Source organism: Pocillopora verrucosa, chromosome 4 (assembly GCF_036669915.1).
Source record: "Pocillopora verrucosa isolate sample1 chromosome 4, ASM3666991v2, whole genome shotgun sequence".
In the NCBI taxonomy this organism is placed as follows: Eukaryota; Metazoa; Cnidaria; class Anthozoa; order Scleractinia; family Pocilloporidae; genus Pocillopora; species Pocillopora verrucosa.
This window is the reverse complement of record NC_089315.1, coordinates 22,318,824-22,346,023: the sequence shown is the minus strand read 5'-3', so window position 1 is coordinate 22,346,023 and position 27,200 is coordinate 22,318,824. Positions and strand designations below refer to the sequence as shown.

General features: G+C 37.9%; 1 protein-coding gene across 1 annotated transcript; it reads left to right on the top strand.

Moving 5' to 3' along the window:
- Window positions 1-4,079: 4,079 nt before the first annotated feature.
- Window positions 4,080-26,221, top strand: LOC131775868 (polycystin-1-like protein 2). Its single transcript, XM_066165721.1, has 16 exons — window positions 4,080-4,113; window positions 7,296-7,414; window positions 9,953-10,249; window positions 11,834-11,965; window positions 14,185-14,625; window positions 14,839-15,085; window positions 15,598-16,198; window positions 16,356-16,568; window positions 17,329-17,454; window positions 17,555-17,872; window positions 18,180-18,419; window positions 19,171-19,854; window positions 20,292-20,528; window positions 21,274-22,623; window positions 23,535-23,700; window positions 24,174-26,221. The coding sequence occupies exons 2-16, from the start codon at window positions 7,336-7,338 to the stop codon at window positions 25,688-25,690; spliced, it is 6,648 nt and encodes a 2,215-aa protein (XP_066021818.1). The 5' UTR covers window positions 4,080-4,113; window positions 7,296-7,335; the 3' UTR covers window positions 25,691-26,221.
- Window positions 26,222-27,200: the final 979 nt, after the last annotated feature.

Sequence of the window (27,200 nt, the reverse complement as noted above, 5' to 3'; positions counted from 1 at the left end):
ACAAGACGTTGAGGTTTAACGCAAAATTCCTTTAAATCGCTTCAAAAGACTGCTAATGGCCTTCCAATGAATCTGAAATTAGTATTGAACAAAAGGCCTTTTGTGTTCTATTGTAGCTGTTACTTGAATAATTGAAGGCAAATATAAAATGCACCAAGTACCACTCTCACAGCCATTCCTTTGTCAGAAACAAAATGAAAATTAAATATTCGGTAACGTTCAATTTACTGCAGCTTAAATGTCAAACTACATAATTTTACTTTGCAGAGCAACATAAAAAATTATATAAAGAAAAGATATAATACAGTCAATTTTCTTCTTAAAGGTAAAGATATCTTGAACAAAAACAAAAGGATCTTTTTCATGTTGGCTTAACTGGCCAATCTGGACTTTACACACTGCATGTGTGTGCGGGATAAAAGGAAAGGAGATAGTGCAAGGTAGATGCAAGAGATTTTGACTTGTAGTTAACGTAAAAAATTTGTCACCTGGGGTGCAGGCGCGGCTTCTTTATTAGGGCGAATTCACGTTATTGTTATGAATGAGATTTGCTTATTCTAAGTTTTTGTTTTTATTAAAAACTGAATAAGAAACATAAACCTATCGAAATATATTTATTAATAGCATTACATAGAATTTCTTTAGGCTTTGCATTGAAAAGCTCATGTTGCAATTTATTTTCAAGTCTTTTTTTTAATAAAAACTTAAAAGTATCATAGGTTTGTCTTAAATTCTTGCTTTGTGCTTCCGTTAGTCCTCTCGGGCTAAATACCCTTTCACTGAAATAAAGGTTGTCATAGGTTACCGTTTATTCTTGAAAACAAAACTTTGAAGAAAGTATACCCCTTTCTTTACCACACCATTTGCCTTAGTCTTAGTTTACAGCTTACGAGCCTTAGTAGCCCATTATCGTCGAAGCTTTTCTCTGTCAGCTTCTCACAATGGAACGGCTTGGAGAATTACCACATCCTTCTGGGCAGAAAGTTATCCCATCCCAGGTAACCCACTATTTTGTAAAGTTTTCCAACAGTTGTATGGTACTTCTCAGGCTCAAACCATTTTAAAGCTGTTTAACCATGGTGATTGTATTGTGGTATGCACAATAAGCATTATGCATTTCACTTTCATGGGAATCAGTGTCTTTCCAAAAAACACAGTATGATGACTCGTGATCATTAGCGTGTAGACGTGCAAACATGTTTGACCTTGAGTCAGCTTCTACCGAGTTCAGTACACTTCTATTTTCATTCTCTCCGTGGAATGACGGTATAATTGTTGATAAATTAAAAGAGATATTTTTTTTACTTACAACACTTTCAGAGCTTTGAAGGAGCTGAGAACTATCAGTGGCAGCAGGTTGGATATTCCATTGTTCCTTAAAATTCTGTCGATGTTGAATTGACAAAGACAGCCGGAAAACATGAATTAGATCTGAAATACGAGCTAACCAAAAATCTTAGATGTACCTCTTTCTCTAGTTAGGATTCTTATTCAAGAGAACTTTGACTCTTCTCCATAAACGGTACTTTAGGGTGGGAAGCCACAAGTAATTTGAACGATAAATGAACATGTTAAGAAACATAAATTTTATTCAGTAAGGAAAATAAGGTAAGATTTCCGCACTGCCTCGTACTACTATAATACAAATCCATAGTCCTCAAGGAAAATCTGTTGGTTTCGCCATTGTTTTCTTTATGCAAGAACTGTATGCATAATTAAGTATATGCTGTGCTGAAATCTTACCGAAAAATGCATATTCATGTTGTTTTTTCCTAAGGCACATGTATTCAAGAGGCAGAATCAGGACAAGAGGCACTCATGGAGATGCTTCGAGAATTGATTTCATCGCACTGGCTATCACAGAGTATCAAGATTTGTTAAAGATATAGGTATATCTTCTCGCGGAATATTTTAGTAACGGAAAAATTTGAAGAAGAAATGTGCAAATGTAGCTAAAATTCAACTAAATTATTAAAAATTAAAACTTTACTACTTACAACTGCGTTGTCGTTTGTGGAAGTTGAAACGCGATTTTATCAAGTTTATCGCCTGCAGAGGTGCATTTCACAGTCACACGAAGCTCCTCGAAGAGGCATGTACAGTTCAGTGCTTCAGAGCACAAAACGCCTGAGCTATTTTCGTCACTACTCTTACCGACACCGCTCTTAGGCGGTTTGAATATCTCTGAATTCGTGGAAATAAAAAAAGCCATTAGGGTGAAGACATTAAATCCGCAGAACATGACTAACTGATGTCAACTGCTCGATTTTTAACCTTTTCACTAAAAGTTAAAACGCAGCATTTCCATCGGAACTTCATCAAAAACTAAACCAAACGACCGTGACTGAGTTACTTGTCCGCACCAATTTCTGACTTCGGTGGTATTCAGTACGCCTTGTTATATTTTGATTAAAGATCAAAAAAATGCTAATCAGTCAGAAATAAACACTTGTTCATTAAGCTCTTCAGATGCTTTTGAAATACCTCAGTGTTTTAAGAACTGTGAAAATCGAACTAATTAACGTGAGCGATAAAAAATAGGAAAAAATGCGTGCGATTTATCATCTTCGCGGGAGAATGGGTCACGCGACGTGTGTTGCGAGTTGCGCTTGAAGTTAGACTGCTTCTGCTTCTCAGAGAAATAGATTATTTATTATTTTAAGAACGGAAGAGTTTCCAGATACAGGCCACTAGTTTGTTGCTCCAGTTTAGACAGTTTGCGTGCACACAAGTGGTATTGATCTTTAAATGAGAAGACTCAGAGAAATGGAATGGTTCGCCAGCCTGTAGGCTCTTCAAGATCCAGAACCTAAAATAGTGACATCTGAAAATCCCAAGACCGATTGACGGATGATATTGAGCTGTTTTTTAAATGGTTGACGTAAGATATTTCCCCTTTTTGACCCTTGGGGACGGTTTTGCCGGCTAGCTAACTGAAGAATTCTAGAAACGCCCACTGGTGGTCCAAGCTTACCACTAGAAGAATGATATTTACGTTTTGTAAGTTGCTGCGTGACGAAAAAAAAATGTATCGTGACTTGCAGCTTGTCCAAGCCGTCAACCACAGTTTGCGTGCTCTTCACTTGATTTTCGCAATCTCGACTACCTTTTTCTGTGGGGAGCCATTTGTGCCAAAAAATATCAGTCGCTAGTGATTAAAACTCAATAGTAAGTGCTAAAGTATCAATAGTTAGAGCTAAAGTATCAATCGTTTGTGACAAAACTCAGTCGTTAGTGTTTGCATCTATTTGTTGTCGATTTTAACTTGAACTAGTCTCCTGCTTGTTAAACAAAGATGAACCAATCTAATCTTGCTTACTTTCATGAAATCTGTACTTCGAAACACTGAAAGAAAAGTTACATACATGGTTTTTCTGTTTTGAATGGCTTTCTGTAGGTACATAACACGTGGAGTGAAACGCCTGAAATGAAAATTCTCTGCTCTGTTTTCTTCAAAATATCCAAAGTAAAATAATCACCTGAAACAAAAAAACCATTTGGAGCTCCTCTTTCAAAAAGTTGATCTCCCAATCTCTTAACGTTGTTGGCGTTTCGTCATCATCCATGGCAAAATCTTCCGGAATAAACGAACTAGATTTAGAGAACCGAATGCGCGCCAAATTTGATTGACATTTTTGACAATCAAAAGTCACAAAACTCTTTTTTCCGTTACGCAGCAGCTTACAAAACGGAAATGCCATTCTTCTTAAAGCTTCTTATTGATGTGATGCGTTTATGGGCTCTAGAAGCCTTTTGCGATGCCACCTATGCCTTTCCCGATGCCTCCGTAGGTTATTACAGCAATGACAAATATTGGTACAGTCAACGCTTTTGAAAATTTGCTTAACTTTTTACTCAGCGAAGTATATGGGTAAAACTTCGGGCTTTAAAACACAGTTATTTACTGCAACTACAAATGATTCATCGCTTCATGAATGATTGAAGATATTTCACCGCTGACCACTCATATCTCAGACCATTTTTGTTAGCCGTGATTTTGTGACCCCAAAATTTCCCGCCGTTTCTGGCATTATTCGTTTTACGAGAGGAAGACCGTCCTCACGGAGACTGCACTTTGACGAGTTTTTAAACAAGTGATTGACTGTTCCCCAGGTAAGAAAAACATTTTTTGTTTGATGTCGTATTTATGTATGTATTTAACATTTTGGTTCTTACCAAGCGAGCTCAGCGTGTGGGATGCATGCAAGCGGAAAGTTTGGAGAGCATGAGAGAAGCGTTAAGAGATGCTCAAAGCGCAGCTGAGTGCTCTACAAACTTTCCGCATGCATCCATCTCTCGATACACGCACAGCTTGAGGTATGAACCAATTGTTTTTATGGCATAGCGGACACAATTTCTTTTTCAAATTCCGTGGTCGGTGTGAGATTAATTCTTTCAGTGGCAGTTTTCTTTTTCTGCTTGTTTTGCGTGTTGTACGGAAATTTATCGTGCGTGAAGTAGAAGTACACATCGTCGGTTTCTTAAAATAATTTCCCGACAAATTTATGCTGAGCTAAAATCATCAAAAGTTTCTTTGTCAATGGCTAGTTGGAAATCAAACTTGAAAATCAAAGTTATTAAAACAACGCGCTTCTCGATAACACACGTAAATCAAATTCGGAGCTTGTTGGCAAAGACGCTAAATTCACTTAAAAACGCTTCACAAAGGCTTAATTAACTGACAAAGAGAGAAACGAAAACAAAAAGCCAGCATTTCCCGTGAAAAGCGAAGAGGACCATGTTCTTATGGTTACTAGTTTGCCAGAACACGAGTAAGTGAGCTGTTCGTGATTTGTCGTGAAGCTTGGCGGCTCGACGTTTGTTTATGATCTAATGCAAACCGTGGGATCAGTTAAAATCCATCGACTGATTGATTTAGGGCCTGTTTACATGGAGGTAGGGGACCCCAGGTAGGTGAGGTAACCCGTCTAGCCGTGGTCGAAAAATAAAACGCGTTTACATACAATCTTACAACCCTGAGGTGTTGGGGTGAGGTTTCTTGAGGTTGTTGTTGCGCATGCAATTAAGGAGTTTGAGCAGAGGCGTCCCAAGCTCACATCTCGAGAAAGACGAAAGACTAATTCAGGCAGGTTACCTCATCTACTTGGGGTCCCCCACCTCCCTGAAAACAGCCCTTAATTTAATGATCTTACATAAACAGAGGCTGAATGGAATAGTTTGGGGTTTTTTTGTAATAAATAAACCTCGTGGAATTTACTGCCATATATCTTTGATATTTCCTAATAAAAAAAAAAACTCAGAATCACAAAAATGCATTTGCATTTCGAGGCAGGAGACTAATAGGTTTGTTTCTAATTGCAAGCAGAAGATAACTCAGCAAACAAAGATCATGGCCTTACAATGCAAGTGCTTTGGGCAACTGTGAGTCAAAAAGCGATGCACAGATGGAAAAAATAGAATCTGGCTTGGCCAGGCAAAGAAAGGTCTAGATTGTCATGTCAAAATTTGAGAACATAGGGATACATAGAGGATATTACATGGCCACGCAGGGATATGAATTTTATCTTCAAGTGCTGAAAGATACTTTCAGCATGAGAAGATAAAATTCATATCCCCAAGCAGCCATATAATGTTCTATCTATTTTATAGATACTGATGAAATTCCTACATAAAAGACAATGAAATTTCAAAAGAAACAGTCGTGCACCTGAGTGGGAAGCTCTCTTGTAATCAGCTAATCATGTTAGTAACTGTGGCAACACCAATATCCTCACACGTGGAAGATAAAAATAGTATCTTCAATTCGTGCAATGAAGATATGATGTTTTAGTAAAAGGACAAATCCTGGTATTTCATCAGATTCTATATAATAAAAAAATTTAACCCGCAGAGGATAATTATAATCTTGTATTGTTTTTGTAGACTGCCTATTGAAAGTGTGTAGTATTATGGGATATTGGATGGTTGCAATTATTCTGTATCTTTCTGTGACTTAAACACCTAAAGATCTCTTAGAGGTCTTAGAGTTGACTCTTACCTTCATAAACAACTTTGATAAAAATGATTGATTTTGTCAGTTCCAGCCAAAAAGAAGATAAAAGTAAATTATGAGTCTCCAAGAAAATACTGACCTAAATTTTGGTACCCAGTAACCATACATACTTTCATTGAAACTGAGGCAGCAGGTTAGCATGTCAAAAAATAGAAGACTATGATTAGCAATAATATGATCAGTTAAACAATTGTTACAAAAATTAAATTGATCAGACCAAAGTTTAACATGGAAAACCCCATCTGAAGCCAGTTTCATATTATTCTCCTGCAAGGGGAGGTAGTCACATACTTCAAATCTTATTGAGAGCAACAACTGTCCAAATAATTATTCAATATTTCAGCTTTGGGCAGGAGAATTATTTGTTTGGTTTCATTTCTCCCTTATATGCATTTACAATTTGCTTTTTTTGCAACTCAATGCAAAGTTCACAGCATCAGAAACATTTTTATGTAGTTATGAATAATGAGCCTTCTTTACTCAATCATTTTTCAGTTTATGGCATATTTTGGTATAGATTTTTTTTTTTTTTTTTTAACAATTTTATTTACAAGACGATCACTTACTCTACTTACAGCATTAATTACACTTACATTTGTACTTGCTACTAACACTACTGATACTTATACTTACACAAATTATGCATACACTACATTACGATACATGTATTACAATACTATTAACATTAATTTAATTTACGGTTGGCGTGTTTACAAAGTTCTTTTCAATTAAAAGACAATCACAAGTAAACATACAGGTCAGGATACAAAGTTAAGTATAAGTCTAACCTAAAAACAACAGCAGTATGAAAAATTAAAGTAAAAAAGCCCACGTGCGATAAAATTTCGGAAGAACTTTTTTTTGCGGTCGCAATCTCTTTTAGGATTTCAAGTTTTCCCGTGATGAACAGTAGGAAGATTTGAAAATCTAAGATGTCTCCGCAAAGGCTTGTGCAGAAAATGTGATATTTGGCTAACAATAGGCAATAATTTAGGACTTGCCAATGCTTTGTCCTATAATGCCAGCCATAGAGTATATGACTTGTGGATAACGTTATTGTTTCATTTGTTTTTTGGTGCCACCAGTCTTGAAACAGATTCCAGAAGTCGAGTATTAGTGTGCAGTTTATTAATAGGTGATGCAACGTTTGTTTTTCTGTATTGCATAGGTTGCATAAGGGGCTCTCTGAAATGCCGTCTCGGTAAAGAGTGGCGCGAGTTGGAAGCACGTTATGAATCACTTTATACTGAAACATTATTATTTTAATTTCGTTTTGGTATAGATACATGTAAGAAGGCCATGGAAAATAAACAATTCAAAACATGAGGAAGTTGTCATTGGTGAAAGTTGTCTTTATTGTTTTTATGAAGGCAGTAATTATGGAGAACTCAAATGATGGAGGTAAGAGCAGTTTGATGCATTGACAGACTTTTCAACTATATTTAGAAGGTTTATAGTCCATTAATTAGGCATGGCTGCCCTTGGATGAAAATTTTATTTCCAAGTGTAACACAAGAAGGTAGGATGGTTATTCAGACACTGGAGAAATTTATGTCACTTGTGGACAGGAGGTCCAAGTAAAGTGATAGACCATATGAAAAAGATATTAATAATGCTGCCCAAGACCACAACCCATTAGGGTACCATTTTCAAGGTCAAAGTCACATTTTTTCATTACATGGACTTACCCTTTTAGTAAGCTGATAAAAAAACTTGTATTTATTTTTTTCATTTCTCTTAAATCACTTTGGTTGCCTTTGGAAAGCTACTTTTGAGGTAGATTTTTTAAAACAAATATGTCATTGAATGAGTTACACTTCCGATGCTATCTAACAACTGTGTGTATATAACTTCCCAATCCTTCAAGAAAAGTTAAACACTTAAACGTTTAAGCCATGACATATGTCTTTACTTTTCAATTAACAAACATTGATTTCATTCATCTTGATTATAAATCTCTAATTTTTTTGCTCTTTGTTAAAATCTGGGTAAGCTTCCGATTATGCATTTGATCCTGTTTGCATGGGGATATATGACACAGTTATGCATGTTCCATATGTCCAGATTTTTCACTTACCCCTTAAACTTCTTCCATGTAAGTCCTTATAAATGTCTCAAATTTTAAGAGATTTAAAATTTTGTAAAATACTTAACCATCCAGCTGGCACTAATTTTATCATGCAGTGAAAATTTGTAGCAGGGGTATAAACTGTTTTCTTTTTGTTGTTGTTTAAATGTGCTTGGCGAATGGTAGGGGTAGGGATGGAGGTTTGAGGTACAAAAAACACTGTACTAGATAGGTGTGACAAAACTTTGAAAAGTTTTGGACAATCTATCTTAATTTTAATATGATAGAACACTTAAGGCCATCAAGATTCAGTTGACTTTTGACTGGAAAAATGTTTGACCTCTTCAAATCAATAACACTTTTAAATGAAGCAATTATAAACAGCTGAACTGGACATAGTGGTAAAGAGCTTATCAAGAATCTGGCACAAAGCAGTAAATAAGAGGTACAGGTAATCAACCTTACAAGAACCAGACAAAAAATATCGTACACAACCAGAAACCAGCCTGACACGAGCCAGACATTAGCCTGAGACTCACCCTGACATGAGCCAGACAAAAAAATCATTCAAAATGGGAAAATAAGACTGACAGGAACCAGACATTAGTCTGACAGCACAAAAATAAAAGTGACGTTAGTACCCATAATTGCTAAAAAAAACCAACAAAAGAGTTAATTAATAGACAAATCATAATACATGTTTACACAAAATAAAACAAGGAATCCAGTTCATCTTATCTGAAAATGAGACATTCCATTCAGCTGTGTGTGCTCTCTAAGCAAGAATTGTAAACACTCAAAGCTTTCCCCTAAACACAGAATTAAATGTACTTTTAATAGCTGTTTGATGGCCTTAACCAAACCTGTTTTCTAGAATGAACAACTATTAAGATTTCCAATTCAAAAAAACCTCATAGTAACTGGTCTGTGTCACAAAAACTGATTGAAAAATTGTTGGCCCTGCATGACTATGTTATGCTATTCAAGTGAAAGCAAGTTTCAAGTGGTAGTGTTTATGGACATGGTAAAAAGGTTTAAAAACATTGGTTTTTTTTTTTGGCTCCTGGCAGTCTCCTGTTGGGCTCTGAAATCAGGCACATTGTTAAATTACATGTCACCTTGAATATGTACAGGTATTTAGCATTGTCTGGCTCTTATCTTGATCTTGATCTTGCTCTTGCTCTTGCCCTGCTCCTGTTTAGCCATTTCCATTTGGTCATGGCCCAGCCAAGAGTGTATCATTTGTCTGGTGCATTAGCTGTGAGCTCTGTCTTTTGTCAGGCTTTCGTTATGTCAATGTCTGGCTCTGTGAAGGGTAATTAGGGGGAAATTAGGCTGTATTCAGGACCTGTCAGGCTCCAACCTTTTTGTTAACATAGCCATGAAGAAAATCTGTACAAAACTAACATGTTATAAAGTGGGTGCTAAATTCAAAGGAAAACCCATTAATCAATTAAGTGAATTTTCAGTCGAAGCCTCAAAAATTGCAAAATCACTTTCTTAGAAGGTCAGGATAAGAATTTTGCTTAATTAAGTATGGGTTAAACTATTTTAAAATAAAAAATTTGATTTCAATTCTCAATTTCTTATGAAATGTATTTTCACTTTCCTAAGCTATAGTCTTGTATTAAAGTTTAGCCAGGGCTCATACTCTTTGTTGAAATGGGAAATCCTTGGCCCTCAGTGACTGCCTAGCCAAAAATTGAAATCCATGGAACAATTAAAAATAAAAATAACATTTCTTGTGTGATAATATGTGCAACAAAATTTGATTTCAGTGTGTGCATACATATGTTTGATTTATCACTAATTTTTTTACATTTGATAACATATGTAAGGAACTTGTTTTCCTTAAAATTTGCATTGCATAGTTCCCAGTGTGGCACCAGAAGGATTACAGCTGGTTGAAAAGAGCTCAACATCAATCATTGTCAAGTGGAAACCTATTCCTGCTAACCTTACTAACGGCCACCTTTCAGGATACAAGATAAAATATAAGAAAGTTTTTAGTATGGCATATTCTTACTTGACATGGAATTCAGATTCTCTAACTCAAGCTAACATAAGTGACCTCGAGAAGACCACTATGTATGAGGTTTATGTTGCTGGCTTTACGGAGGCAGGAACAGGACCATATTCAGCGAGACTCAGAGCAATCACCAGTGGAGGTAATTAAGTTATTGGGAATCCATATGTATTATAATAGTTGTGTTTTATATTGGTCAATTGGAACATTTTTAAAAATTTTAATTGCTGCCAGTGTTAACAGCCACATAATGAAGGATGAATTGAAGATGATCACAGGTTAAATATTGCACTTAGTAATATGTGATAATGCATTTTCGAACTAGCACAATCACAGAGCAAGCTAGGATACTTTGATGCATTCACGGCCTATGACCATTATCAAAAACTACCATACCCAAAAAATGCTAAACAAATATTAAATTTTATACATGAATGATATGCATTTGAAAATATCAACTGTATTTATTAGACGACGAAATGAACATGTCTATATGTATATCTACCTGCATTTATTTGTAACTTATTCAAAGGGTTCAAATTTGCAATCAGCTGATTGAAACTGAAAATTGGCTTTTCACTAATAGGCAACTAATCATAAGTCTGTAAGTCAAAGTTTCTCACATAAACCAATGCTCAAGAGACAAAACACCTGTGATGCAAAATTTTTGTGATTCACTCTTTATTGGCACCTACATGTAATTCTCTTGAGACAGATTTAAGGACACTTCCACATCTCAATCCTTGTAAGACTGACTTCACTTATTTTCAAGATTCTAGATGTAATGCTGCACAATATTCTGTTGATAAATATAGAATATATAGAGTTGAAGAAGTGCCTACTTGTATGCCAACTGTGCTTACAGGGCTCGAAATTGAAAAAAAAATTCAAGTCGCCTTTTGGGGACTAGCTATCAAAGAAAAAATGGTCGCCAAATGCCAGAATGCAGTCGCCAGATAGTACAAGAACAGAAACTCAGATTAGAGCCTCATTTAATTGGCGTTGTTGTTCGGCTTCTGGAACTAAACATGCTTCAAAAACATCCTCCGGTTGCTGCTGCATGAGATTCATGCTCTGAACAAACGTTTTTGAAGGGCTTTGAAACGCTTCTTGTTTGCATACTAATAACGATCTTGCTTCCTGGTAATTTCTAGACTGCAGCAAATTACAAAAATCGCTCAGTGTATTCTTCTCTTGTGATAAATAATTCATGACTTTTGGTGTAGGTAGTCTGGTCCATTGGCTTTCTTGCCAACATGTATCACCATTTCTCAGAACAATTATTCCCACACCCATTTTTTATACAACTTATAGCCGTGCAGAAAGTAAAACACAGTTATGTAGAACTTATGCTTCAAAATTAAACTGCTTTGAGTAATATATACATATAGCAGTCTTCCATATCTCTGAAATAATTAAGCCTTTACAGTGTTAGACCATGCACTACTTTCTTGTGACGTCACTGTGCGGTGTGACTACCATTTTTTTTTAGTCTTTCTTAAATAGTATTTAACATGCAAATACCACTGGATATGTGTAATTTTTCCTTAGTGGGGAAGAGGGCCCCTTACAGAGGACTTTTGGAAGCCTGTACAAGTTTGATAGGATTTTAACCTGGCAGCCTCATTTTGGCTCATAGTAGGAGGGGGGTTGTTTTAATGGCATATTCAACCTCGATGCGAGTCAATAGGTATCAGTATTTATTGATGATTCATTTGCTTTTCAGATAGTCCCTGTGATTCTGATCCATGTCTGAATGGGGGAACATGTGTTACATCACCAATCCCGTCAATCAATTCATTTAACTGTGAATGTGCTACAGGTTTCACTGGTGAAATTTGTTCTTTTTTTACGAGTGGTAAGTAAGAAAGGGTCAGTATATATTTTAGGAATAAAAATGTTCACATCTCAATCACAAATAAATGATCCTTTCCACAGAGATGAAACAACCCCTATTTCTTTACCCCACATTAAAACAGCCCACTTATCAAACATTAACAACTGCATAGCTAAGTGGAGGTTGGGTGCTTCCACTATTGGCAGCCAGCTCCTAGATGGAGACTTCTCTCATGGCTGGCAAATCCTGGCAACCCAACCATGAGCCCCCACACAGGAAAGGGAAACAGCACCCATCACACTGAATAAACAATGGAAAGAGGGAGGGAAGGGGTGGGGAAAACTGCCAGGACGATGAGCTGCCACTCCACACAACGCTGCAAGTTCACGCTCAAAGCACATGCAAGAACGCCTAAAACGAAGAGCACATGAAATTTTGAAGCATGTGCATGTGCAAAAAAACCACTGACTACTAGAGAACGCCGATGCTCTTTGCTGTTAACTCCTTTAAACTGCATTTAACTGCGTTTAATTTTAGAGGCTACATGTTTATAAGTCAAGGGATAAACTAATGAATCTAATTAAATGCATTTCTAGCATACTGAACAAAATTACAAAATTTTGCATTTTCTGTCAATGTTGAGGGCACTTGTGGTAAGCAAAAGGGTGTGATTGCTTGATTCTGATTTGTTAATATTTGCAAAGAAATGAGGGGCTGTTGTTGAAATTTGACGATATAACTTTGTTGCAATGATACAAATGCCTCCTGTCTTGTTGAAGCCAATAATGTTTTTATTAAAGAACTTACTTAAAAGAGTGAAAATGATAAAACCAAAATAAGTGAATTCTCATTTGGTCTAGAATATTTGACAGTGGGTTTATAGAGGTGGCTAAAATGATGAACTTGAAAGCCACGCAGTGTTAGCGTTGATCGTAGCCTTAATTCAATTTTTTTATAGCACGAAAATGGAGAGGAGATCAGAATGTGAGAAAAGCAGCCAATAAAATTTTTTCCCAGAGCTAACCAACCTCAGTGCTAGAAAAAAGGTTACGAGATAGAGGAACTTCAGTATTTCAAAATGTAACTCGGAACACTCAGCTCTACGCAAAGACTAGACGACTTCAAATCTGAAAACGTAAATGAGCAAAGAATGATGTTGAATTAGTTTTTTAATTGCCAGAAGCGACTTACTGAATTGAAAGTTGGCAACAAGGTTCTTTTGATTTTTTTTTTACTTTGAGCATCATTTGTTCACCGAGACGATTGGACGGCTGGTTCAGTTGAGTAACATTTATAGTGACATTGATCAGATGTCCTAGAACCGCAACGTGGATGATCTGCACATTAACAATAGTCTTTCAAAAAGTTTACCCTTAATGTGAAAAACAAGTGTTCACATGTAACCTTTTGCAGTTAAGAATTAAATTACGCTTGTATTTTTAATGTTCTAAAAAGAGCTTCTATTGCTTCACAACTTGGCAATCTTTTTTATAAATTTAAAAATCAACGTGGAATTAATCCTAAATTGCTCTTAGGCCCATGTGACTACATATGCCAAGTGAGACTCATTTTTGTTACCACATTTTCCTTCCATAATTAAGTTAAGTTTACATTAAATTTTAATCAAAAATAAGTTGTACATTATGTGCATAATTATACACAAGTTGAGAAAGAAACTTTATAAAATATGGTGATGTACTTTATACTGTGATAGCTTTGTGTCACAAAATTCTATGGTAACATTTAGATCAACCCGGTTTTTCGTTTGTCTCTCGATGTAATCACGTGTGATGTAGATCGCGACGTTTCGACTGCATACTGCTAGTCTTCTTCAGGTTAAATTGACATTGGAACAATAGTAGAGAATACTTTATCAGCAGCTGATTATGTTCTGTCAATTTAAGTCACTTTTTCCTGAACTTAGGGTGAGTCAGCCACTTGAAATTGGGGTAATGGCCCATTTCCAAGTTTTGGTGGTTATTTACAAAGCTCATGGGTGGGAATTGTAAAATAAATGGCAAAAGTCGTGGCACACTCTACTACTTAATGAATTGTTCTCTGCAACTCTCATTTATCTCCCCAGCTCCCCCACTGCAATTTTGCCTGGTACTGGTAAAGACTGCAACTAATTAGCAACTAAGCTTATGCCCATTATCGCTCACCCAGTGGTTAAGTCTCTAATACTCCTTAATTGCGGTATTTTCAAATTATAACTGTTTATTGTTGTTTTTTTCAATCAGACATTCGATGTCACAGCCCACATGTGAACTTGCTAAATATCTCACCAAATTTTTCTTCACACTGGAGCTTTCACAGATCAAACCAGTTTATAGTACAATCTGAAGTCAAACTGAACTGTAATTTTTCCTTTGCAACAATGTTCCTCTGGCGTGTTTACCAACTGGGTGAAGGAGATACACCACTTCTTTCAAGGAATAGCTTCTCAGAATTGCACATCACTCCACGCTTGTTGCCAGTGGGTGAATTTTTGGTTCAACTCAATGTAAGCATCATAGGAACAGCAGTGTTTGGGGTCAGTCAGGGTTATTTCAAGGTGGTGAGTAGCCCTTTAGTTGCTTCCATTGCTGGAGGAAGCAAGGTCGCTAGAGGACTAAAAAGCTCCTTCACTTTTGATGCATCCCTTTCATATGATCCTGATGAGGAAAATCAAAAATTTTCAGGTCAGTAATAAGATATTATTTTAATGTCTGTTGACAAACTTTAAAGAGTCATCAGGAAATAGATTAAGGATGAAGCCTTGCATGCATAGGGAAATGAAAGTAAGTGTAACCTATTGGGCATTCAGGAAGAATAAAAATAATTGTTGGCTCAGTCAAACTGACCGAATTTTTGCATTATTTATTCTATGCCATGCTATGCGGCTGCTATCGTAGGCCTCAATTTTACATGGCTATGCAAACAAGGGTCACCGCTGGATGTTAATAAACCAGCTGAAGCAGGATGTTACTATAGGGCTGATGATGAAGAATCTGTTGGACATGAACTTAGAGTGAACAACAGTCTTATGACAGAAAACACCTCATACTTCATAACAGTTTTGGTTACAAAGGATGAAAGGCAAGCTGAGTACACTCAGGAAGTGTTTATCGTTGCAGGCGATCCACCGGAAGTGCAAATCAGGTATGAGAAAGATAAGAACCTCGCGGTTGAACTTCACCTGTAAGTTACCGTAGTATATGTCCTTTAAGCTTTCATTAAATCTTCAAAATAACCGCGACAATTTCCCAGAGTAAATCATCATTTACTTTTGTTGGTAAAATTAGGCTTACACACATGACAACAATTGCGTATCTAAGTATGCTAAAACAAAAAAAATAGTCAGCCCAAGATGATGTTCAGAACAAATAAAGATGTTACTCAAATCACGAAACAAAGCAAAACGAGCTAGGCTTGATAAGTACTGTGTACATCTGTTTCAGAGAAAGATGGCTTTCATTATTGGGAATGTTCTTTGATTTTTTTCTTGAGCGAATTAAACTTAGGATCAGGGAAAAAGTGGTTAAATTAGAGTGGTGGCCGCTAATGTAGGTTCAGCCGTAGATGTCACAGATGTCACCCTTTTTAAGTGCAGATTTGAGTCTGGGTGTCAAGAAGTGAATCTGTTTTAACTGCGTTACCTAAATGACCCGTAGGTGTCTTGAAAACTGCGATGCCAAACAAAACCCATCTGGGAGAATGGCTTTACAGGGCATGTGTACAGGTACCTCATGTCATGGTAACCTTATCTTCAAGTGGACAGTTTTAAAAAACTTGAATAACTCCTCCAATAGCTCTCAGTGGACGGAAATTTCAGAAATACAAGAGTTGATGAGTACTCGAGTTTCATCAAAATCTCTCGTCACGAGGCCTGGAGTGTTGACACCGGATACCAGGTATAAGTTTATCTTGACAGCACAGCGATCAGGTGGATACCGCGGGTATTCCGAGTACCACGTGACCTCAAACAGTTCCCCTGTTGGAGGAGTATGCAATGTGAGCCAAATATCAGGAGTCGCTCTTATAACAGAGTTTACTTTTGTTTGTGATAATTGGCAGGATCCAGATCTCCAGTTGCAGTATGAATTTATTTATCTCACGAACAACAATCTTATTAATGTGGCATACAAAGGAGTTAAAACTAGCTTAACAACCAAACTTCCTGCTGGGGAAAAGAAAAATAACTTTACTATCGACTTTCGCGTGAGAGTGACTAACATGCTGGGAGTATTCACTGAAGTGACAACTCCCGTACAGGTAAGAAACGGAAACGCAAACAGTGTTGCATGTTCATCACTTTTTTTCTGTGCCACCATGATATTCATTTCATTCAACACTTTCTATCATAATGAGATGATGTAACTCTTGTTAACTATTAACTATAAGTAGGTTGCTGTATTTAATTTGATTTTAGGTCTTAGAACCCAGCATTGAACAAGCAGACCTCTCAGAAATTGTCATAAACCTCACAACTGGGGATGAGAGTGAGCTGAATTATCTAATTCAGTCGGGTGACGTGCCACGTGCTCTACAATTGACGGCGGCTGCCATTTCAGTCGTTGATGCCATTGCACTTTCAAAAACAACGGAAAGTCAAGCCCTGGAGTTGACAGAGAAACGAATTATGGTAACGATTTACTTTGTTTAACGACTTCCAGACTCTTCATGTGAAACCTCTGAAAAAAACTCTCTTAAAGGTTTGATTATGTACATTTTCAGTAATTTAGTTATCAGAGGGGCATGGTTAAGGTGCATCGTTGTCAGCCTGGATTACAGTTCTACTTACAGTGCATAGCCGAGCAGGGTTTTTCGGAAACAACACTTCCGTTGCACAGTGCCTACCTTCGCCAAGATTTTAAAGTTTGTAATGGCGATCTGGTGAGCTGATAAACTTCCGCTCTGATGAAGTTATCCCTCAATGGTTTCATAATTACCAAAAAGACTCTTCAGAACACCGTATTGCGTCTCAGAAAGTGGCAATTGCCTCTTTGGCTCGCTTTGTCGCTTACCTCTTCAATTGAAAAGGGGCCATACCTATTAAGACCATTACCTCTGATTTTTTTCAGGGTAATTTAGTATTATCAACATAGTTGATAGCGTAAATTGGCCACAGTAAAGATTTTCAAAACTGACGTTTCGAGCGTTCGCCCTTTGTCAGCGAATGATGAAAAGGCTCGAAACGTCAGCTTGGAAACTCTTTACTGTGGCCAATTTACGTTATCAACTCAATTGATAATACTTAATTACCTGTTACACTCTCCCACAGACGCAGAACCACAGTTTCTTTAGAAACTTACCCTCCTCGTTCATTCGCTTTTTTTTCTTTTTTTCTTTTCAGCCGTTTTGAACACTTAAGCTCACCTCGTGTCTTCTTTCAATTTATATAGATGAAATCACACATTATACAGCTATTGTCCGCTATCCCGGTAGATACAGTCGTTAGAGTTCAGCAAGTGTCAAATGCGATTGCCTCTGCCAGCTCGATCATTGACGAGGTTACCGTCGAAGCGCAGGTGATTTAATAACTTGGTATCAAACGAGGATCACTTCCTAAGCTGAAATAAATAAAATTAGTGAGTTCATATTCTGTTCCTTTGAATATTTCTCCTGCAGAAAGATGCAACGGATACGCTTGAAAAAATGACTTCAGTTTTGAAGGTGGAGAGAACAGCAGGGGAAAGATACGACCTGCTTTTAGATGGTGCAAAGAGTCTTGTTCATGGTCTTGGTACCATTCTTAGAGTAGCATCACATAAAGCTAGCGTGTACGATTCGCATTCGCAGAAAAGGTCTCACATCAAAGCCTTCTTCATAACTACAGATGACCAACTCTCACGTAAGAGCCGAATGTTATCATTCAGGTCAAGAATTTCTTCGCCGTATTTATGGGCCAGAAGGAGCGAAAGAGATACTTCTGACGCCCAGCTACAGGTAAAGAACCGTTCAGAAATACGTGTTCAAAACCAAGGTAGTAAATGAAAATAAACCGCAATAAAGTAAAGGAATATTAGACGCAAGATCAAATCCTTGCCACATTTCCGGGTATTAGAGATACTTTAAGTTAAATTTACCTACTTTGAAAAGTAGCGCTCAAATCGTGATTGTTAGTTTGATAGTAAAATTATGGACATTGGATTGGCACCTCACGTTACCGAAATGAAAATTAAAATAGCTGTTGTAAGCTATTAGTAAATAAAGATGACAGCGGCCACTGTTTTTTATTGGTGTTTTATTTCAGGCTCGAATTCACGTTGAGAGCATACTCAGAGCTTTGAGAGAGGTCGGAAGTATCCTCTTGTCCCGAACTCTCGTTGGTGAGGAGCAGAAAACGCTTACAGCCAACACCATGTCTCTGTTACTGTTGCGAGAGGAGCCGGAAATGCTCGCCAGGACTGTTTTGACAGACAAAGGAAATAGTTTTCAGCTAACTTCAATAGCCATCCAGTTGGCTAATGTTACCCAGTTTGTAGATAGCCAGGTAGGTACAAGAACTATTGATTGTGCATCACATAACTTCATTGCGAATATAGCGCATCTATTAAAGTTGAAGAGCGCGCCGTGATGTTCGGGCTGGTAAGTGAATTACCTTTATGGGTGTGTCCTTTTACATGAGGCTTCCTCCTTGACACTTCTAAGTTGTCATTTTGATGGCGGCGAAAGGACAGTACACTCAGAACAATGCATCAGCATACACCCGGAAATTTTTAATGAAACATGTTTTCTTTGAAACAAGGCTACACAAAATCAAACTTCACCCTATATTGTTCGTTAAATAACGTATTATTAACTTCAGTTTTTCGACATGGCAAACCCTGTTGTCACAAAGCGGGAAAACTGCTACAGTCGAACTTGTATGGAGCGGCACTGTATTAAGCGGTTAGTTGTCAAAGTCCCGAATTTGTTTCTCCTTAATCACTGTAATTTTCACCTCCATTAAGCGATCGCGGTTACCCTTTACCAAGTCTCAACAGCCTGTTTTTATTGTTCCACTAGTAGTATTTTTGAGCAAGATTCTGTAAACGTAATAATATCCTAAACTAGTGGTCAACCTGTATTTAAGTGCAGGTTAAAAGCGACCACTGCATCTTTCCTGTGAGTGGCCGCTTAATACAGGTTCGACTGTACCTTGCTCGAGACCTATCCAACCAATTCTTTGTGGACTCTCGAACAAACTGCTTTGAGAGCCGTTTACTATTGCAAATCATGAGTTCTTTTCTCTATGTCTGCAGATGGTAACAACGGACTTTACACCTTTCTCTTGGGACCCCTTAGGCTCAAGAGTGACGACTGCAGTTTCAAGCCTTGAACTTAAGAACAGTTCTGGGCAATTCCTGAATACGACAGAACTGACAGCACCAATCAGTATAAGACTTCAGAACCTCCAGAAATTCACAAACGCTTCTCAGTCTCATTTCGTTGGAGCCAACAGAACCGTTTTCTATAAGGTAAATGTCAACCAAAGTGGGATGTCCTTGATGTTAGAGATTCGTCCAGAAAGCAATGAGACAAAGTTTTTAGTGACTGTTAAGTATGGAGAGCGCTCTTCTGTGAGTAACAGTGACTTGAATTTAACAATACCTGACCTTTCGTCTTGCGATAAAATTCCAGATGGTTATGTCAACTGTTCACGCGATCCTTACAAAGTCTTCATGAACCAGAAATTTGTAGAGAGCAAAGGTCCTGGTTATTACTTCATTAGTCTTACAGCCGTGTCAAGAATTTCTGAGATCTCTCGAGTTAGACGCTGCTCAAAGGAATCATGTGTGCAGTACAAAGAACCGCCCACTAAGGGTGCAAGTTTCATTGTACCTCAGTACTGGGAAGGAGATGAAAATTACACCATACAAGTGATGCCGGCTGCCTGTCTGTACTGGAACGCGGAAATATCGCAATGGACTTCTGACGGATGCAAGGTGAAACATGAGAAGTTACTATAAACTTTGTTGTAAACTGTAAACCATGCGACGTTCTATCTATTGAATAAACCCCCTCAAGAGGCTAGTATGTCTGCTGATAATGGTCGCGGCTGAGACTGTCTGAAAATAGGGATTTGGCCAAGAAGCAAAGCTTCGAGGGCACATGTGAAATTTGAGGAAAATCTCTCAGCGAAGGATATTATCAACCGACATGCCAGAAACCAGAGCGAAATTGACTTATTTGATAACCCTCCCATTAATTTTCAGATCGCTCGTTGACAGCAGATTTTGTTGAACTTTTGTACTTTCCGGGGCGGCATCAGAGATCAGCTTTCTAATGTCACTATCCCTGGACTCGACCAAACGAGTTCGCTTTCTTCCATGTAATGTAATAACGGTGAATCTAACTGTTGATGGAAACTGTTTCATTGCAGGTAAGCGAAGTGACAACTCAAGATTATATACATTGCTCTTGTAATCACCTGAGTGCTTTTGGAGGTCAGTTACTTTTGGCGCCCACTCCCATCGATTTTGATAAGGTTTTCACAGAGCTGGTTCGCTTACCGAATAGTGGAAACTTAGCTGTTACAATAGCAGTTGGCTGTGTGTTTGGTCTCTACCTGGGATTGCTACTATGGGCTAGACGGAATGACAAACTTGATCTCGTGAAGGTAAAAATGTAATTCTTTGATCATTACCAATATGTGCGGCCAAAAAGACAACTGACCTCTTACTAAATCGCGCCCAGTGAGCCTTGGATTACTGATTGCAAGCTCCTAATCCCCTTATCAGTCACACAGCTGATTGGTTCTTTCTTTGCTATCCGATTAATTTTACTTAACGAGGGTAAGCTTAGTGTTATCGCAAAAAAAGAAAACTATCCATTAGCCAACATTTCCAAGTTTGAATTGCAATTTTTCCGTCGCCGAATCTTCTCCGATCGTTAGGCGAAATAATGGCAGAGACTGGCAGTCTCAACTCAAGTTAAAAGGAAAATGTTCAAGTTGAGAATGCCAACTGAGCCATTTTTGGGGGGATCAAAAGAAATGGTGCGAGAAATGAAAGTTGAAAGGTGACTTCGGTTGTGTGACGCTAGCCATGCTATATGAAATGCTGTCGAAATCAATGATAGTCAATTTCAGCTACGGTAGAGCGAGTATATAAACCCTTTACAGAGAACTTATTTGTCACTTGAAAAAATGTTTGAAATCAAGTGGAAGCTATATGTAGTAAAGGTAAACACTAAACCACGTACAAGGTTAGCTGAAAGTGGTCGGGAATATAGCTTATTTGCACTCTTAAATGATGGTCGCAGATAAAGATGATGTCCTTTAAAAATTCATTTTATTCCATTATAGTTACAGTTTGTGTCCATTTTGAACATACTTTGACCAGTTCTCCTCCCTCCCCTTGAAGGTGGGCGAGAGGGCACTCATAGGAGTACCCGTACCTTGGTCTCACTTCGTCGAGGTTCAGGTATTTACGGGCATCTGGCGAAACTCGGGAACCACTGCCAACGTTTTTATTGTACTGGAGGGAGAGTTAGGTACCAGTCGACCGTACCATTTGAAGCACGATTCGTGTATTCCTTTTGCAAGAGGGAGTATTATTTCCTTCGTTATTTCCATTCCTGTCGACATTGGCACCATAAAATCTGTTCGAGTATGGCATGACAATGCAGGCACCAGTCCATCATGGTTTTTGAATCAGATCAAGGTTAGCGATCTGTTCAGTAAGATACAAAGGAACTTTGTATGTTTTACGTGGCTGGCAGTTGATAAAGGTGATGGGTTAATAGATCGTACCTTTCGTTTCACAACAGCGGATGACAGAGGAATTGATTTTTCCTCGTATGTTCAGAACAGAATTGCTGAAGAAGTCAGTGATTTACATTTGTGGTTTTCTGTCGCTGCAAGACCACCAAGATATCGATTTAGTCGCGTGCAACGTTTATCTTGCTGTCTGGTATTATTGCTGACAATTATGCTAACCAGTGCGATGTTTTACGAACATAGAACAACGATGGACGACACACAGGGATCGCTAAGGTTGGGTCGTTTTGTTGTAAACTTCAGAGAGTTCATCATTGGAGTGGAAAGCCTTATGGTTGTATTTCCTGCCTATACTTTGAGTGTGCAACTTTTTGCTCGTACTCGATCTTCGAATGAGAATAAGCAAATGGCTCTCAAAACCAACGCAAGGACGAAATTTAGCGAGATAAAACGCGAGTTTTCTTTTCCACGCTGGTTTATTTGCGTTCCTTGGCTCTTGTGTTTTCTCCTCTCAACTTGTGCGGCGGCTTTTGTTATCTTCTACAGTCTACAGTGGGGTGCAGATAGAAGTGAGCAGTGGCTTATTTCGGTTGCAATGTCAATTTTGTTGGACTTATTTGTAACAGAACCAACGCAAATCATCGTCGTTGCTTTTATACTGCCTCATCTTTTCAAAAGGGGACCTGATAGGTCTCCCTGGATTTCTAGCCCTGTAGACACACAGGTTAATCTCGAAGATATTAAAGTTGGTGGGCTAGACTATGATGAGGTCGAAAAAGAAGAAAATAAAACATCAAAACCCTTAACAAAGAGAAAATTACGTCGCGAAAGAGCCGCTCGAATGAGGGAGATGTATATGTACCAAGCTCTTCGGGATATAGTATCGTACCTACTGTACTTGTTAATTTTACTTATTGTTTGCTACGGTGGACGTAGCAAGCATGGATATATGATGACATCTTCCATGAAGAATACATTTGGAGAGCTTAATACGGTACGTAAATTACTTCTCATAATGGGCTAATCTTCTCGTTTCAGACCAACTTACTTTAGTAAGAATGGATGCAATTAACTTATGATGTTAACAGAAATTTGCAGAGGCTCGTTTCTCGAAGGTGTCGGTAACCTTACGGCCCTGGAACCATATTTTCAATCTAAATCTAGGAACCAGAATTGTTAGTCTTGACTTAAACAACTAAAACATTTGGTTTAATTTCCTGACTGACTGATTCTCGAACCTATCCATGACTCGATCTTGAATGTGAACGAGACCAACAAAAATCAACTTTTTGGAGACAAGTAAGTGCCAAGACTTTCGAGAGACGGTTCCGTGAAGTTTATTTAAGGAAACTATCGAAGTAGTTAGAAAAAAAAGCTATCAAAGCTACTTTTAAATAGACAAGTTTCTGTCAACGTATTTTCGTAGTTGCATGGAACTGGTTTTCTATGGCAAAGGTATAGCTGCATGGATGTGTGTTAGCTCAGCTTCAGAGTGCCAATTAAGACCTGGAACGGTGCGCTAAGTACATGGGCACATGATAGAATCCCTGATAAAGGTTAAAATACAATCTGGTATTTCCATTCCCCGGGAAAAGAGCGAAGAAATTTTTAAATCCTAAGGAATGATCTCGAAAATACTTTTTGTCGTATCAAAAAAAGCAAGGGAAATTGCTTTTTTTACGCGTCGATAATCTGATAGATCACAAGCAACAACCAATCACGGTCGCCGAATATTCAGTCAACTGTATGAATATTTCTTTGAATAAAAGGGGTAAGTTTCTAAAGAAACTGTGATGCTGCGTCAGTGAGAGAGTTTAAAAGGTTAATTAAGTATTATCGACTTAATTCCATGAATATTTATTTGTTTAGTTACGAATTTATTTGTTCATCACGCCGAACATTTAGATCTCAAATCACTTCAACACATGGAACTGGTTACGTGACGTTTTGGTACCCGGACTTTTTGAAGACGGAAAAGATGTTACCTCAAATAGTTCCAGGCTCTACATTGGAGACGGCGACGCTGTTCTCGTTGGGATGCCTCGTCTTAGGCAGCTACGAGTCAAAGAAGGTATTTTGAAGGAAGTGTTTAAATGAAGACCAAACAAAATTGCTCCCTGAATTTATTTCGTCGACAAACTGATTTCATTTCAGCTTATAGGAGCTTCAACGAGGTTGTCAAAAGTTCTTACTTCAAATCTTAAGTGGAGTTAAAAAACTCGCAGAAACCATATTCGACTTGACGTGAAGCAGATCACATTGAATAATTGTCAACGTGAATTCCTGTGTGTACTAATGATTATGAGTTTGATTTGAATAAATATAATTTATAAAAGAATAAGTATCTTTTAAATTTTGGGTAACCTGCACAGAAAAATTGTGCTTCATAACGGGTATGCAAAATCATTTCATTACATTAGCCAGAGAGAAAATGAATACCTTAATCATTAGTCATCAATTTATGAATTAATTAGCATCTCATGCACGCTATATCTCTAGCACAAGGATAAAACAATTAACACTATGGTCTTTTTCCACTTTAAGGTTCTTGTGATGTCAGCATACAGGAATTGACAACCTCACTCAACTCTTGCGTGGCTACATATACATTCAATAACGAGGACAAAACCAGCTCCCTCGGGAAAAAATGGCGTTTGTTTTCCTCATTTAGGAATGAATCACTCGTTAGTCTTCCTCAGGTCTGTCCAAGTGCTTGGCATTATTCTTCAGCCCAGCAAACACTTAATATTCCCTTATGGGGAAAACTTCATCTGTTTAATTTTTATGGTGAAGGAGGCTACTTGGCTGAGTTGGGCTATGACAAAAATAATGCACTGAACGTCATCTCCGAACTAAACCTGTTTGACTGGATTGACAGATTTACCAGTGCATTAATTTTTGAGTGCGCAGTTTTTAACTCTCAAGTAAATTTGTTCAGCGTGATTTGGATCCTGACTGAGTTTTCGCCAAGTGGTCTCGTGGTTTCTAATCACGTGATTCATACTATACACATATATGACATTGGTGGGGGCTACAGTACTGTAACCATAACCTGTCAGTTGTTACTAGTGGTTTATATTATATACTTTGTTATCAAGGAAACGAGGAAGATGATCATGGGAATTCGACTGTATTTCTCACGTTTTATCAATTGGGTGGAAATCCTCCAGACTATATCGGTCATTTTCTTTCTAATTGCTCACATTATGAAAGAAACAGAGCTCTTCGCTACCTCAGCTAAACTTGAGAAAAACACATTTCAATTTATCAGCTTCGATTGGGGAGTTCTTCTACAAGACTTAGAAACGGTATTTTTATCGTTACTGATGTTTTTGAACACTTTGAAGTTGCTGTATTTGCTCAAATTCAATCCCCGTGTGAGGCACTTATTCCATGTAATGAGGGGATCTGCTCGGGAACTCATTCACTGCTCAGTTGTATTCGCTGTGTTCATGTTTGGATGTATCCATGTGGGATATATTCTATTTGGGAGAGAACTTTACTCCTTTTCTTCGCCTTTCCTCATTTTACAGTCTCTTCTTGTCGAAGGAGTCATCGGTGGCGGAGTGGACTATTTTAACGATTGTTGCACAGTCATTGGCCCTGTTTACTTTACAGCGTTAAAATTGGGACTTAATCTCATAGGCATAAATATTTTCGTTTCTGTTCTTGTTTATAATTATGGCCGCATCAGGGAACTCTCCAGAGGAAAATTTGGTCTCGGACACCTCGTGACAATGAAAATGAAAGAACTACTAAGTTGCGTGGGCGACCGCTCAGGGGCAAATGAAGACGAACCTGCGCATGATTTACCGAACAAGGAGATCGATGAGGATATTCTTCCTGAGGCAGCTGAGATATTGGCAAGGTTGGATCGGATTAATCATCTTTTAAATGTTCAGTATGCCGAAGAATTTTGTGAAGACCTTGAACTGTTTTCTTTGTGGTTTGATCTCCACATGCAAGCTAGGAAATCCAAGGATTTACAAGAAAACTGGTTCGATGTACCAGAAAGTTTTGAGTCTGCTGAGGAGGAAGATAAGGTGGAGGCAAAAGGATGAGAAATTTTAGCCTTGTTTACTATATACACTACGACTCGCCTTTAGGACTGTTCGAAAAACCACCAAGTCATCGTGAATCGACCTTTCAAATCACTTTCAGAATTAAAATAAGCTGTTGCTGTGAAGGAGATATCATTGTCACGTTAACTTTGGAACAATTTCAGTCATTTTTCTCCCACAGCATAATTTTATTAGGGGCTGCTTTCAAGTGCATATACTTATTAGATTTCACTTCGCCATTTTGATAATGGTTTCTTTTACGGCGTTAGGTTTTTATTGTTGTTAAACACTCACGACCGCGACAACTTTAATTGCAACTTCATCAATTGGACCTAATAGGCCTTGGAATCTTACCATGAGGGACCAACACAGTCTCAGTTGTCGTGTTGATTAACCAATAGCATTCTTGTGTCATTTTGATGTAGTTATTCTTTGAAACATTCTTCAAAGGGTGGATGATTCCATTCAGCAGATTTACCGCTACCTTTTTTTAAACGTAGTAGATTTTGTACATTTATCCGCTGGATTCCAATAAATACGATCACGGGAAAGTGGTGTCCATGCATGCAACTTGTATTTGTTGGCCGATTGCGTTCATGAGGATTGATTCAGAGCTTATTTATTCATAGTGATCATGACCAGGCTCGAGGTGTGTAAATCGGTAAACGGATTACGTTTAAAATTTCAACCATGCGTAATGCTCAATTTTAAAATTTTGGCCACCTTTCGGTAGTACTGCTAAAGATTAATATATTAACCTCCTAAATCAATGCGTCGTTGTTTTTACTTGGTGGTTATTGTAAAGAAGAAAATGTGCTCTTAAAGATATGTTCTAGTGCTATACTAATATGGCCGTCAGTCACTATAGTTTCGGTAGCTAATATAGCCGTCGGAATATCTTGTCAAAACAATTTATAGGTCCCTCTTATGACCGTGAAAATGCAACTAAACTGGTCAAACGTTGGACTTCATCTAGACAGGCGCGAATTGAGCTTATTAGAGTACCTGATTGAATGGACAATTAAGGACGGTCACACCCAGTGGTAGGGACCACTTCTGCTGTGCACGCTCACACTAAACATTTTTACTGCGCGTTAAGTAAGAAACTCTCGAAAATATCAGAGCCGATGATTACCGCGACCCAGATGGTTTGAAAGTATTTTCGCTGAATACGCAGCCAACTCCAGCCTTTTCTTCTAGTGATGACTGCTATTTACTACTTTTACCGCCCTGACCAAACAAAAACACGCGACTGAAAGGGAGTTCTCCAGAATTTGCGTATATCACAATGAAACGAAAATAAGCGGACGCAAGCTTTGAAATTTAGCTTCCCGAACTTAATTCGATTGTGTGTTGTGAAACAAGGACTATCGAAGTCACAACGGCTTTTTGATAAAACAAAGTAATGCGTTTTATTTTTGTATCCGTTGATGATTATAAATTTTAATAATAAAGGGATAAGTTTCTAAAGAAACTGCAGTGCTGCGTTGGTGAGAGAGTATAACAGAGT

Coding starts and splice junctions, on each gene's coding strand:
- LOC131775868 (XM_066165721.1), top strand. CDS start 7,336: ATGAGGAAGTTGTCATTGGTGAAAGTTGTCTTTATTGTTTTTATGAAG. Junction 14,626..14,838: donor GGAAAATCAAAAATTTTCAG/GTCAGTAATAAG, acceptor CTGCTATCGTAG/GCCTCAATTTTACATGGCTA. Junction 17,455..17,554: donor AGGTTACCGTCGAAGCGCAG/GTGATTTAATAA, acceptor TTTCTCCTGCAG/AAAGATGCAACGGATACGCT.